General features: G+C 33.5%; 1 protein-coding gene across 1 annotated transcript; it reads right to left on the bottom strand.

The window, feature by feature from the left end:
• Window positions 1-3,916: 3,916 nt before the first annotated feature.
• LOC116000574 (calcium-binding protein 39) lies at window positions 3,917-13,126 on the bottom strand. Its single transcript, XM_031240626.1, has 11 exons — window positions 12,795-13,126; window positions 9,659-9,823; window positions 9,431-9,549; window positions 7,635-7,709; window positions 6,018-6,111; window positions 5,861-5,920; window positions 5,628-5,693; window positions 5,446-5,544; window positions 5,080-5,124; window positions 4,362-4,464; window positions 3,917-4,228 (listed from the first exon to the last, which is right to left on the bottom strand). Exons 1-11 carry the CDS (start codon window positions 12,915-12,917, stop codon window positions 4,137-4,139), a joined length of 1,041 nt encoding a protein of 346 aa, XP_031096486.1. The 5' UTR covers window positions 12,918-13,126; the 3' UTR covers window positions 3,917-4,136.
• Window positions 13,127-16,011: the final 2,885 nt, after the last annotated feature.

The following is a 16,011-nucleotide window of genomic DNA, read 5'->3' as shown; positions in this document are numbered from 1 at the left end:
TTCAAATGAATTTATGAAATTGTATAGTGTATATATTACTTATTCAATTTGTTATTCTTGTCATGTAGCTTATTCCAAGAAACAGGAAAGTGAAACCAAAAACTATAGCTGAACAAGGAGATGTTGATCCTGCTGCCATCCATACTGGTGATACTCAGACTCCTATAGGTGTTGATCTTGCTACCAATCAAAGTGTTGTAGATACTGCTGCCATCCACAGAAAGGTATAGAGTGTTGTACTCAATCCATTTACTTAGACTCTGTTTGGCATGATTTATTTAGGAGCTTATAGCTTAGTTTAAGCTACTAATAAGCTATAAGCTCTGTTTGGTAATGTTCCTAAAATAAGCTAGTAGTTTAAAATAAGAGCTTATTTTTTAACGCTACCTAAGGTAGCGTTTCAAAATAAGCTAGTAGCTTCTTAATTTTTTTTCCATCTTTAACCTTATTATTTTAAAGAAATGATATCATTTACACTTCCCAATTAAAACCTTTTTAGCTAAACCTTTTTAACTTTTTTTCTTCAATATGTTTAGTTGTAATTTCAATTTGACATTTTTGTTTGAACATTGATTTTCGTATGAATTAATCTTATGAATTATAAATATAAACATTTTGTTTTATTTTATATGTTTTCAAATATATGTTCTTACTTTATATTTTATTAAAATACATTGATTTCACTATTTTATTTTTAAATATATAAACAAACCTTTTTAAATTTAAACTATTTAAATTGTATGTAGATATCCTTTTTAGTCTTTTTACATTTATCAGCTTATCAAAAAGCTAATTTTACCAAACACTTATAAGCATAACAGCTCTTCAGATTTCAGCTTCGAGCTTATAGCTTTTCAGTTTTCAGCTACTTTTCAACTAGGTTTGCCAAACATAGCCTTAATTTTTCTTGTTATGTAGCCTAGTCCAAGATGCAGAAACCTGAAGCAGAGTGTTGGCCCTGCTGCCATCCAAACTGGTGGTACTCAGACTCCTATAGGTGTTAATCCTGCTGTCAATCAGACTGTTGTTGATACTGCTGCCAATCAAATTGTTGTTGATACTGCTACCATCCACAGAAAGGTATAGAGTGTTGTACTCAGACTCTGTTAATTTTTAAACACTATGTTTTACTTAATCCATTTACTTAATTTTTCTTGTCATGTAGCCTAAACCAAGATGCAAGAACCTGAAGCAGAGTGTTGGTACCCAGCTTACTGCCAGACCTGGCAAGCTTATTCCCAAGAAAAGAAAAATCAATGAAACACCTACAACAGAACAAGGGGATGGTTCTAAGCATGTTGTGCCACTTGAGATTGGTATAGAGGACACTATAGGTGTTGATTTTTGGACTCAGGCAGTGGAGGTGGCAGCTATGTTTGACAATGTAGATGATGCTGGAGTGGATGTTCAACAACAAGAAGAAATCTCAATTACCCAACCAGAATTGGAACTTGACACCACTCAGCCAGAAATCAGACCACAAGTGAACAAAGCTTCAAAGGCTACCCATGTTCAACCTGTGAGAAGATATGGCACAAAAAGTAGTCTAAAGTCAAGATTTACCAACACTGTTGACACACCTCTGCAAATTGACTGAAATGCATGAAATACAAAGACTATTAATTTAACTTTTTGCTAGTCTTGGTCTTTTGATACCGTTAATATTGGTATTAGTGATCATTTAGCTGGTTAGTAGTGATCAAATGTTAATGTATTAGTGTTGGTATTTTGATACTGTTAATCAACTAAAACAGTTGATCGTTTAATGTTTTGCTACTGTTATTAGTGATCATTTAGTTGGTTAGTAGTGAACATAACCATGTTAATGTATTTTGTTGGTAATGAATTTAGTTCATAATGAAGTTTAATGGTTGGTTCTAGTTTTAGTTTTGTTTTGTTCCAGTTTTGATAGGCAGTGGATTTGTTATGTTTGTCAGGACATTTACTATGTTACTGCCCAACCAGTTTCAGTTTTGATTTCCAGTTTTGTTTGGTTCCAATTTTGGTTGGCAAGGCATTTGTTATAACACTACACTACTTGTGTAGTAGGCACATTAGACACAACCATTTCCAACATAAGACTACAACTTGCATTGGCACATTAAACATAATTGTTCACAAAATAAGACTACAACTTGCATTCAACATAACCATTTCCAACCAAATAAACACAGTGCTTTCACCTTATGGGAGCATAGGCATATTCTTGCCAAAGCTCTCATTGCTCCCTACAACAACAACAACAACAACAAAAAAAAAAAAAAAAAAAACTAATTACCAATACAATAACAACTACAACAACCATCATGGATGTACATTTTCTACTCCAATGCTTATCCTTCACTTCTTCCATAACATTACAATAACAACCACTTCTCAACTTGGCCTTTAACATTGCATTTTCTTCTTCAGTTTTGTTAAGTCTCTTCAACAACTCGGGTATTATCCTCTTTGACCTAGGGCCTATCGGGGGAATCATACCACCTCACAAACCCACATGAATCAGCCTGAAAATTGCGAAATTGACAACAAAAAAACTACAATTATTCCCAGCCTGGCAGTGCAAGCTGAAAAAAAACGATTGCAAACTAACCCATTCAAAAAAATTATAAAAATTACAAACCTTACATCTTGCCAATATCTACGCCCTAGATTCTCATTTGTCCATGATGTCTTCAAACCCATTTCTTGTCCGCATTCGCATTTTTGAATTGAAATTCATTCCCCATAAACGTAGCACTGCCTCATTCTAGTCGAAAACCTTGAAGAATTAGAGCTTTCTCCTTTGTATCTGTCCATTGGATCTCAAATCTTCATGGACGAGAAGAGAACTTGCATCTGGTAATGATAGGAAGAAGAAGGAAGATGAGATTTAGGTCTCTAGCAGGATGAAAATGCGTAAGGAAGTCAGCACAAATGGTTAAGTAGAAGACCGGATAATGAAAGGACAACAATACCCCTCTGTTTGGCAATGACAAAAACACTGGCTAAAATGTGGCAGAAATTAATGTGGTGGACTAAAATTGGCAATGCCATAATAACAATAGGGCCAAAAATGGAAATCACTCTAATTATTATTATATTTTTTAGTATAAGTATTAAAATTTCATATTGACCCGACTCGACCTGACCCTTCTAACGGATAAGAACCCGTGAGACAGTCTCACACAAGTGTGACCCATTCAACAATTAATTTTACCAATCACTTTAATTTAAATTAATTAGCTTATTGGCTACGGCAAATTATTGTGTGGACCATGGTCCATATAGCTGTATGGACCATGAATATAAAGTACATTATTTTTGTATTGAATGTACATTATTTTTTTTACTGAAGGTACATTATTTTATAGTATTATAAAATAATGTACTTTCAGTACAAAAATAATGTACTCTAAAATAATGTACTTTATGTATAAAAATAATGTACTTTTAGTATATAAAAAATATACTTTTTATTTATGGTTGTGTGGATCATGGTCCATGCAATAATGATTGATTAGCTACTAGCTTTTCAATTTTAAGTTAAGTGTGTGAAACCAATCATTATTATATGATAATATGAACCATGGTCTACACAACTGTGTAGACCATACTATCAAATAATGTAAATTCAGTATAAAAATAATGTACTTTTAATATATTAAAAATGTACATTGTATTCGGAAGATATACATTGTTTGTGTACTAAATGTACATTATATTATATAATATACATTCAGTACACAAATAATGTACATTTAGTATATTAAAAATGTACTTTTTATTATTATCCACACAATAATTTGCTGTGTGCCAAACAGAGCCATACTATCATGAAAATTATTTTAAATTTAAGAAAACAAATGTTTTTTTATTTCCTTTCTTTCAGCATTTCATTGACGCAACAGAGATAAAAATGAAAAAGGAGGCAATGTGCATAAAATTCACTACGGCATAATAGACTGGCATCACTCACATTGTTTTAAGATTTTAATTTTAAAAAATCACAGTCAAACATTTGACAATCTTTGGACTATACATGAATTTTGTTGTCCATAAAAAATACAACTGCACACAAAACTCTGTTGTACATATTATATATGACACACAATTGACACTAGGCATTCCTTCAACATCAAAGAATCGGATAGGACCTACGATCTGGGGTTGGACAACTGAGCTACTCTTTCTATTTCTTTAATAATCAACTCCTTTTCTTCTTCAAATTGCTCGTCTTCTTCACCGCCTGCGGTGGACACTAGGTCAACACAAGGAAACATGTGCAGAGAACTCGAAATTGTGTGTTGTGAAATATGAGAGGGGCTTTTCATCTGAAACGGAGTTGGGTTAACTATGTTTCATTTGTATAGGAAACGTACCTTTCCCAGTAGAGAGACTATTAAGTAAATCCAATAATCTTTCATGGTTCTTGGCCAGGATCACCTTTATTTCTTTAGGCTTGTTAGGGTTGGCCACAAACACCTAGAAAAGGCACAAGGACAAAGTTGAGTCAACTGTAGTTAAATAATACACATCAGTTTCAGGTGCAGAGATGACAAATGAGGCAATTACTGAGAGACAGAAGCTCATTCTGGAATTCGTGAACAAATCTTGGATAATGCAAATAGGAAACCCAAATTACAAGGACAGTAGAGTTTCAGAAGAATTTTGAACTTCTATAAATCTCCAATCTCAAAAATCTCTTTTTTTTCTTTTTCATTGGTGCAGTGTGTGTTTTTTGGCACTCTCAATCCTTTTCCCTGAAACCTACCCATTCAAACAAATAGGTCATGGCTTCTTTCTAGCATAAGAAAGCAACCAAGTTATGAATTTTATGAGATGATATCTGAATTCTGCATTTGGCCCAAAATTATCCTTAGAAACCAAGTTGGTGAGAAAGTAGTAAAAGTTCAAGTTATTTAAATTCATATCAGTTTCTAAATGTGAAATTTCAGTTGGGACTCCAAAACTTCCATCTCCCAGACAAGTTCTTAAAGAAGCGGTTCCCTCCTTCCCATTCATCTTCTTTCACAAAATCTATTTTTATCAAGATACTATCAGATAGTCAAAACGCATAGAGCGGAAAGAACTCATCACCTTGAAAATATGGAAAGCAGATATTTGAATATTTTTGCTTGAATCCTGCACAAGTAAAAATTTATAAGAGAACAAAGGAAGGCTTGGTGGAAAGAGATTCAACAGAGCAATTAGGACTTTAGGAGTTCTATTTCTCCCCAAAAACAAGAACACTACAGACATAGTATAGCACACCGTGGTGCACCCTCAGAATCTGAGTTTTCATCAATCCGTGCTGGAGAAAGCCCAACAAAGTCAGACTCTCAGTGTTCAGAGGTCACAGTGTAGACAATACAAAGGAATGTGTGGTTAAACTGATTGCTGTTTACTAAAACAATCGCAATTTGAAACGAGACATTTGTTTAGGAGAAAGACTGCATCAAATACCTTCAACAATGTCATCATGACTTTCAAATGGCGAACTTCAGCAATATAACGCTTCATTATATGAGAATTGGGAGATTCTAATAGAAATTCTGACAGAAGCTGAAAGCCATAAGACATGAATCAATTTCTTTAGAGAAAACAGGAACGAAAAAATACAGCTGCATTATTTCAGAAAGACTAACCTTCAGCGACTGCCTCCTTGTCACATAGTTGGAAGACATCAGGAGTTTTTCATAATGCTCAAAGAACTGGAATAACAACCCCAATGCAATGTGATCAGAGGAATGCACAGAGAATAAAATAATAGTGATGATGAGGTACTTTCACTGTCTGCACCATGCAATGTGATCATACTCAAACTATTACCTAAAAGGACATATTCTTTGACTTTTATGCTAAGAAAGATCTAACACACCTCGTCATAGTGAGCAGTCAGGAACTCTGACACTGCAGATGCATGTTTAGTGAGTAAATCCTGGGAAAATTCAAGCATATCTTAAGCAGTAGCTTTAAGAAATGAAGAAAAAAAGTTAATTACGCATTTATACATATCATTAATCTAGGAATATGACCTTAAAGGTAGAAAATGCATCAGAAGCTATATCAAAGTTAGGCAGCTCTACAAACTTGAAGAACAATTCGAAGCAAGGAGACTCCAAGATGTACCTAAAGAAAGATGCAAGATTGTTGTAAAAAATAAAAAAACATTTACATATACTCATAGAGAAAGTATTTTAAACATATCCTGCTCGGTAGTACCAGAAGAAGGAAAGGTCTTCCTCATGAAGTAGAAAACAAATACTCCCTCCGTCCCATTTTACCTGTCTTACTTTCCTTTTTCATCCGTCCCAAAATAATGTCCACTTTCCTAAAATAAACACTATTATCTTTCTACTTTTCCTAAACTACCCCTGAATTTCAAATTTTTACTCCAATAAAATATAATTTTGGGTTATCTAGATAAATGAGCATGTCACATCACTTTTAAAAAGTCTTCATTTCATTTGTACCGCAATGTCCTTTCTTCTTCAAACAAACCCAAATCCCTTTTACAGTACTGTGCTCCTTTCTTCTTCACTTCCATCTTCAACACAAATTATTTTCTCCCCATTTTCTTTCTATTAGAAACTCATAATCCGCTGATCAGAAAAAAGTGGGAGCATAGTGAGATAGTTTCACTGTTGTTCTCTAATTTATGCCTCCATTTCGATGGTCAAATTTGCATTGTTAGTTGTTGGAATTATTCACTGGTAAGCATTTCAATTTGATTTCTTAAACTTTACATAATTTGAATTGATTTTAGGTCTAAAATGTTATAGATGTTGAAATGCAAACCTCAATCTAAGAATCTATTTCAAAAAATAAAAATAAAAAATCTACTAATCTGAATATTTTGGAGGGATGAATATGAAAGAGATGAGGCAAGTGTTTGTAGCTTTGAATTCTTAAGAAATGGAGAACAATAAATACACTGAGATGGAATAGAAGTTGGTGGTTTTATATCATACTCCGTATATTTCTTTCAGAGGAGGCTTGGAGCAAGGTTAAAATGGGAAAGTGATGTATCTTTTCATTGTTTTCTTAAAATCCGTGTAAAAAGCAAAGTGGACAAGCATTTCGGGACTGAGGGAGTATTAACAAAACGAAGAATGTTATGTATTTTCCATTTTCTATTTTCTAATTGGGAAAACAGTTGATTTTGAAAAGAAAATCTGTTTTCAATTTTTTTCCAGAAAAGTAGAGAATTCTCCAATTACTAAACAGGCCCTAAAATGCCATAGACAGTGATAGCTTTTACATAAAACTGGCATCTAAAAAAATAAACAAAAAAAAAGTCCTTGCTAGTTTAACATGGATTCAAGTAGTGTAGCTGGTAGTAGATATGTGAATGCAAAAATAGGGGAAAACAGTTGCTACTGATGACTGAAAAGCAAAAAAACAGACAGCCGACAATTTTCTTCACCTCAAAATTTGTCAAAACCATGATGATAAAGCATCAGGATAAACAATAACTAAATAAAAAGCACGCGTGTGTGTGAAACTAAAAAGTTGCTCAAATAAAACCATGGAAGTGTGCAAAGCAAATAATCTTTTCTATTACACTTCGCAGCTTTAAAACTTCTGGTGGGGTGTCACTTTTATGTACAACAAGATCATTCAGAATCATGAAAGGTTTAAGAATCTCATACTTTGCAAGACTGGGCACTTTGATGCATTCCCGAAGCATATTTCCACAATGCAAAGCAATTTCCTTATTATCATAGCTGTTTATGAACCAAAAAATAGGTAGAGCATAAGAATCAAAGCTATTCAACAAAATTCTGAAATATAAGCATCTAAAGATGTCCAATAAAGTGAATGAAAATGATAAGGAATCCCAATATAGAAATAGAAATAAACAGAAGAGAAGAAAGTGGGGTAGAACAAAATTATTAGGCACATGCTGATCATATTGCTTTCCATGTTCTAATGATATGTTGAATGTAGTGTAACTTTAATTTGAATTAGGGATAATAGAATATAAGAGATCACCTAGTGAAGTAGTGATAAATAATGCAGTATAGCAATTTAATCTTAATTTTAAGGTCAAGCAAAATCTTTACTTCCTTACTGCCATTATTAAAAAAAAAATTAAATAGGTACCCTCCAATAATAACTACACCACTAAATGAGGGAATGACTGATAACCCAAAAGTTCATTTCCCATTCTTTGCTTTAGTCCTCATCATAGAAATTTTAATAATGTACTATTAAAACATGTGTTTGAAATGTGTTAAAATATTGAGAACCCTAACTCAACCCTAGTTTGTATAGACCCATTTTTAGCCCATGTCACCATAAATACATTGCACATACTACTATATAATGAAGTAGTTGTTTTCAAAAAATATATATATATAATGATGTAGTTAGAACTTAGGCTTTCATATAACCTTCTCTTTTCAATATTAGTGTGTTTTCCCTTTCTCTACTTTTATTACTTGGTATTATAGAAGGTTGAAGAAAACCCTACTCTACCAAAATATTTTTTTATTAGAAACCCTAGTTTTCCAACCAAAACAGTAGTGATAGCATCCATTATTTTTTTTATCCTATTCCAGTGATTGTATTGGGAATCTAATCTCACCATGTTCAAAACCTTAGTGCAAACCTACCCTAGAATCATCTTAATCAGGTTTTCTTGTCCAAGTCTCTTTCGGTGGTCTGGTCACATCATTACCAACGCCATTAGAATCTTCTTTGCCTAGCATGACCCTAAATTAATGTTTTGGTCCTGATCCTCTGCCTCACGAAAAATTTGTTTGAAATGACACCCCTCACCTCCAACAATCCCTTGAGATACCATCACTCCCAGTTGTAGATAATGTAGAAAATGCTATGCAGTAATTTAATCTGCAGTTTAGGTCATGATTATCTTCACTTCCTCAATGATACTATTAAAATAATAATAATAATAATAATAATAATAATAATAAAAAAACTAAAAGCTATCCCCATCTCACTTCCTCCCTGCCTTTGTTAAAAAAGAAAAAGAAGGTACTCCGTACTCTACAATAATTACAATGAAAGAATGAATGATCGAAAATTCAAATTTTCTTTTCATTCTTTGCTTTAATAATCATCATAGAAATCTTATACCGTACCATTAAAATTACATTTGTTTGGAACCCCCTCTTTTCAAATCCGGAAATCCCCTTGAGATATAGTAAAACAGATGGACACCACTCCCTCTCAATTCTTTATTAGTAACAAATAATTCGGATTTTGGAGAGGGGTAAAAAGTGCAGTATATTGCTCTCACACTTTAAAATGAGGAGAGGAGAGGAAGAATGGGAAAAAAGGGTAGCATGCTATAAATCTCAATCGCACACAAAGGAAATAATATACAAAAACTTCAATTATCTACCATACGTGCTAACTCACCAGCCCCAATAAAACAAAAAAGGGAAAGGGAAACAATAACTATAAAAGCAGAAGTGCTTACCAAACAACAAGGAAGTCTAGCAACTCCAAGTGGTTTTCCATGTATCTCACACAACATAATGAGTCATCAACTTTTTGTTTCAACATTATGGACCAGCAATGAACTAAATTCTTTCTTGCCTAAGCAAAGAATATGACAATTATTGGCAAGGTGCATTAACTGAAGACTGTACAGGGTAAATTTTCTTCTGAAAAACTTTACTTCCCATTAAAAGGAACTGTAACTTACTTCCCATCCCAGTATAGGTAATTGGTGAAAGAAAAGAGCAATAGCATCTTCATTACAAACTTCAATTGTCAGCTGTGAAACTTGATCTGGGTTTGGCTCAGACTCTCCATCTCCTAAAAGCATAACTTTCATTGACATAATATTTTTCTCAGCTTCTTCCAATGCCTATATCAAAACAAGCTGAATTTGAATGCCCACAATAGTGAACTTTTCTAATGAGAAGAACTGTTAAGCCAGAATAGATATGCTGCATTCTTCAGAATCAATATCATTGCAAGAATTTAAAATGCAACATTCAACTTATAAATGCATTTACATGTCTCCTAATCTCAAGGTGGCTATGGTGGTTCATTACTCCCTTCATTGATTAATGTGGTCTACTTGCTACTTTCAAGATTGGAACTTTTGACAAATATTTTTTCTAATAAAACAGTATACTCTACTTAGTAAAGGAGCATGCAAAATAGAACTGAGTGCAAAAAGTTCAGCATAAAATATATGTTTACTTAAAGAAATAAAATAAAATAAAATAAAGATTGAAACAGGGATAAAATAATATATGTTATTCACATGTAAATAACTATATTGAAGTTACTTTAGACTAACTCAAGTATAACAACCTTACCATAAATTGGCAAGTCATTTGAACCAGCACCAGAAATATTGGATTGAGGAATTTAAATATAATGCAATTATCCTATAAATGTGTATCTGAATAATCCAATTATGTATCATTAAGTTAAATGAAGAGCTAATGGTCTGCCCACAAAAGATAAAGGTACCCAACTAAACTATCTACAAAGAAAAAACCATATCTAGTCATGAGAGAAGCCATCACATGGCATGCAAGAAAACCAAATCTTTATCTGAAATAATATAGACAAAAGTTCATTTACATGTTTTTGAATCAAAACACTTGTAACAAAAAGTGTAAGTGCTATAGATTCTAAACTACAATTTGTACATTATAAAATATACATGTTTTGACCTTGAATTTCTTAAGTAACTACAATATTAAAAATATATGAGAAAACAGCTTAAAATAGAGGTTCCAACAGCTCCTTTCACAGTCCTCGACAAATCAGTCTTCTACAGGTCCAATGGTTAAACTTTCTTCCTTTTAACAAAATCAGAAAGATTCTACTACCATCACTACGAATGCAGATAATATGATATGATAGAGCTTGTGAGCTACTCCAGATAGACTCGGTCAAAGCTTGGCTAAGCTTAACAAGCATCTTTTTCATTTATTTATTTTTATCCTTAGTTATAGACTTACAAACCCTCTTCTGTTATGTTATAATCCTAGTGCCTCTTTAATAGCCACTTTCTACCTCCCTTTCTTTCTCCACCTTTACACAGCAATCCAACTTCCTTTATCCAGATCAATTTCCTTTCTTTCTTTTGTGGTCATAACTTTCTTCTATCACTAACCTTTCTTTAATTGGTTTCTGTTTTGTTTTGGATTCATTTGATTTGGATCTAATATATCATAAATTCAGAACACCTTTTAACCATTTCTTCCATGATTTACGCTCTTGATTCACAAATAGGGTTGTTTCTCTCAGTAAATCAATGGAATAATGTCATTGTTTTGTTTTGGATTCATTGATTTGGATCTAATATTTTAAAATATTGTGTGGATATAATATTTTGAAACCATTGATTTCCATTTGGTTAGAGATGAATCAGTGAATAGCTGAATGGTACGCATTGCAGTTTCTCCTTAGCTTATTTAATCCTCTCTCAGGAAGAGCAATTCAGGTTCATTTCTAAGTATTCTTCATCAAAGGTTTCAATTTTATTTTTTCAAATGGTGTTTTAACTGGTGGGTTCTTGGTTCCACCATACCTCAAGCCAAGCTTGAGCCGCTAGTTTTATGGATTGAGCTGACCTTGAGCTTCACTTTCTGGGCTCAACCAACACTTTTTGACTCAAGGAAAGTTGAAACTTTGAAATTTTTGGCTCAGCCCAAATATATCTCTGATTGTCACCAACTTGAAGTTGGATGATTAAGTAAAAGGACACTTAGCTATGAAACTATGGTTCCAGCAAGTGTAGCCTAATATATGCTGATCAAAGTTAACAGTACCAAAGGAGAATTCTAAAGTCCAACAATAACTCAGGATTCCTAAAATGGGGGACATTGTTATCTAGAGTGGTATACCCTAAGGTATAAAATAGTACGAATATTCAGTTTTATAAGTAACTAATTAAAGTAGCTTCTCTAACACCTCCTATGTTCTTTTCACTAGTAGCCTTTTTGTTGCCTCAGTCAGTATATGTGTGTTTGTGTGTGACTGTATGTGTATTATTCCCATCTCCATGTCTTTTTATCACTTTTCAGTATGTAGTGCATCTTTTCCCTGGTCCTCTAATGTAACCTAGTAGGATCTAGAACCAAACTGCATCAATGAATGGAACATGGTTCAGATCTTTATGTGACCACAGCAAAATTATTTTTGCACGAGGAACTCAAGAAGGCTTCAGGCACCTGCTTTTGACACTCTGATTCAGTGGCTTTGACTCTTAGGTTTTCATCAGTTCATCAAGATTTAGCAAGTTGGAAAAATTTAAGATAATAGAAGGAATCTATTCCACTTTCCTGCAATGATTAGGAATAGTTTAGGTTGCTTGACTTTCCTAGATTAGGTTGATTCCTTCTCCTGGTTTAAGTTTCTTAAACTAGTAAGATTAAGAATATCATATGCATACACACCTTTAGCCATTGTGAATAAGCAATCAATAGAAATACAGAAATATAGAATTGTTCTGTGCAAGCAAATTGCTTTCCTTTCTCTAATCTTTGCTTGATTCTGGCAAGAACTAGGCCCTAATGCATTTGCAAATTTATTCCCCTCAGAAGAATCACACCATCCACATTGACACCTATGTTACACTAAAAAATCATTATCTTTCCTTATAGCTCACTAAATAATGACGATTAAAAACACACAAATTATCATCTAAAGCTACATCATCACAATCAAAAGAATATTTGGGAATTTCAGCATTTCATCTTCAACCAAACATAAATAGAAAGAATTTCACAGAGATTATTTAAAACAGTATAAATTGCCAATTAGATACCAACATTTGCAAACTATATTCTCAGTACGCATAAAAAATGAAAAACCTTTTCGCGCGCTTTAATTTCGGCGATGGTCTTGGAATCGAGAGCCATGAGGCTCTCTTTAACGGCTTTCACGAGCTCCGCCGGGGTTTTGGGCCTCAACGGCTTGAAGAACGAGAACGACATTCTTCACCGGAATTTCTAACCTCCGCCGAGCAAATGAATCGATACGAGTGATCAATCAACCACACCACCGCAACCAAGCTCTCTTACGTGTTATTATACATATACGTGGGTATATCTATCTATCTATCTATACAGTACATTTAAGAAAATTCAGCCATCTATGTAGGATTGTCTGATGATTTTCGATTGGGTCCTATATTTTGATTTTGATTTTGATTTTGCTATTTGGGCTTCTTGTTCACAGAAGTTTCGACGGCGGAGAGGGTAAAAAAGTCTTTTTTGGGTGTGAGTTTTCATGTCACAAATACACCATTAATTCCTTTAATTATTTAAAATGGTGCATTTTTACATTTAATCTTACAATCAAAAGTCTTCTTCTTTTTTTTTTTTCAAATTCATTATTGCTGCGTTTTAATTATTTTAGAAGATGTTGAGTATGTCTCACATAAAATAATATGAGTAGAACGAATTGACTCAGACCCATAGTACAGAGGTGTTTTTCACTTTTTTGTACTTGTACATGTTTAGGGTTACATATGAATATGATACTTGGAGTTAATTCCTCCAAAGGTCCCTTGTCTTTGCTGGCAATTTCAATTTTAGTCTCAGGCTATCGTTTTTGCCATTTAACATCTCAGACTATTATTTTTTGGACACTTTTAATTTTTTTCATGATTTTCCTATTTTTAGTAAGGGCAATTATGTCTCTTCATATTTTTTTTATTTTATCGGTTTTCACCAGTTTAATTAGGTTAGGTGAAGCAGATCGGTTCTTCTAATTATTAGATCCAATCCACAAATCCCCAGCGTATGCAACTTCATCTGCTTCAGTTCAAGGCTTCATCATCCTCCTTCACCCGGCGAAGAACGAGACCGTACAACTCTACTATAGAGGAGAGCAAAGGGGAAATTTGTCGCCCTAAATCTGTAGTTCCAAATCTCTAAATCTCTAAAGCAGTTCGCAATCGATAAAAGGAATTATTTGTCGCCCCAAATCTCTCGTTGGACGAAACTGATGGATAGCGAAGGACATGGTGGAGAGTTCAATATTGGTATGTACAAATTCTATGGTGGATGGAGGTTTCTATAGTATGTTATTATTCTGCGGTGTGCGTCTTAGTGTCTATGGTGAAGGACTTCTTTTTCTATGTTTGTCTGTGTCTGCAATGTTGGAAACATATTGGAATTGCAAAGTTAATTTATATATAAACATATTGCAGTGGGACATACTATAAAATTAGTGTTTCATAAGCATATTGCAATGGGGATTTGATAAAAAAAAATATACTGTAATGGGGACAGTAAACACCATAAAATGCAAAGTTATTTTATACAAAGTGTGTTTGTGTGTATGTCTGTATGTGTGTGATTGTATTTTAAATTTGCTTTGTTGGTTAGTGTGGCCCCCTGTTGAAAGCAAAAGCAGAATAGTGACTCTAGACTCTAGTAACGCAAAATAGTGACTCTAGACTCCAGTAAATGTGGTTCCTAGTTTTGTTTTTTGTTTTTTTTTTTGTTTTTTTTTTGTTTTTTTGTTTTTTTTGTTTTGAGAAAGAATGTGGTTCCTAGTTTCAAATATTGTATTTATTTAAATGTTGAATATATTATTATGTAGTCCCTTGGTTATATTTTAATGTAATATATTTTAATTGTGATTACATGTAAACAGATAATGATGGATTCACTTTGAAGTTAAGGCATGGTGGAATATTAAAACTGTATGAAACACCTGTTAGATATGTTGAAGGAACGATTAAGTACTTCTACAATATGAAAATTGATTTTTGGGGTATAATGACACTAACGGATAAAGTTGTAGAGTTAGGATATACCTCATTGGAGATGTGTGAAGTTGTTTTCAAACACAACTGAAGGTATAATAGAACTACTAACTGATAAAGATGCCTGGAATGCATTAAATGAAAGTGATGTTGTAAAACAAATAGAGGTTTTTGTTGTTAATGAATTGATGATAGAAAATTCTACATTAGTAGAGACTCACGGTGAGAGTGAAAATCATGAAGTTGAAGAATCTGATGAGGACCTAGATGAATTCTATGATAGTGAATTTGAGATTGCATAAGAAAAGGTTGATGATAATGACTTTAACAATAATGTAGACCCAACGGTAGAGTATGCTGGTGTTGGTGAACAAATAGATACTGATTTAGGGACAAATTTGGTGGTAGTGGATGTAGATTTAAACTACTCTGATGATGATTGTCGTCCAAAATTAAATGAGTTTGGTGAAGAAATAGACCAATCAAATAGTCACAAGTTCCCACAATTTAGGGTCGTTGTTGATATGAAAGAACCTCATTTCTCAATCGGTTTAACTTTTGCATCTAAGGAAGAATTTAAAGAAGCAGTTATGTCTTATGCCATTTTGAATGGGAAGGAAATCAAATATGAAAAGAATGATAAAATAAGGATGGTAGCAAAGTGTAAGCATGATGGGTGTCCTTGGACAGTAACTTTGAGGAAAGTCACACATTCTATGGCATGGACGATCACTACTTTCACAGAGATTCATGATGGTTGCACTTGGGTATATGACAATTCTATGGTGAATTCTACTACAGTTACAAAAAAGATGGAGGCATCAAATTGGGAATAATTCTGAATGAAAAACATTTGAATGTAGGGACACAGTGAAGGCACAGATAGGTTAACCATTTCACAGAAGAAAGCATAGAGGGAAATGAAAAAAAGCAAGGGGACAACTTGAAAGAGAAGCTGAAGAGAATTTCAAGAAACTGTGGGCGTATTGCAATGAGATCCAAAGAACCAATCCACTAAGTACATGTATTGTAAAATTGAGTGACATTGATGCATAAACTGGAAAAATGAGGTTTATGAGGATGTACATGTGTTGGGAAGCATGTAGGGAAGGTTTTAAATATTGTAGGCCTCTAGTTGGTGTTGATGGATGCCATTTGAAGTGGCTACATGTGGGACACCTTTTAACTGCTATTGGAGATTTGGAGTTGATCCCAATGATGATACCCAATTGCATATGCAATTGTGGGAGGTGAAACAAAATACTCATGGACATGGTTTTTAGAGTTGGTAAAGAGAGACTTGGCAATGGTTG

Source organism: Ipomoea triloba, chromosome 1 (genome assembly GCF_003576645.1).
Source record: "Ipomoea triloba cultivar NCNSP0323 chromosome 1, ASM357664v1".
In the NCBI taxonomy this organism is placed as follows: Eukaryota; Viridiplantae; Streptophyta; class Magnoliopsida; order Solanales; family Convolvulaceae; genus Ipomoea; species Ipomoea triloba.
This window is presented reverse-complemented; position numbering and strand designations above follow the sequence as displayed.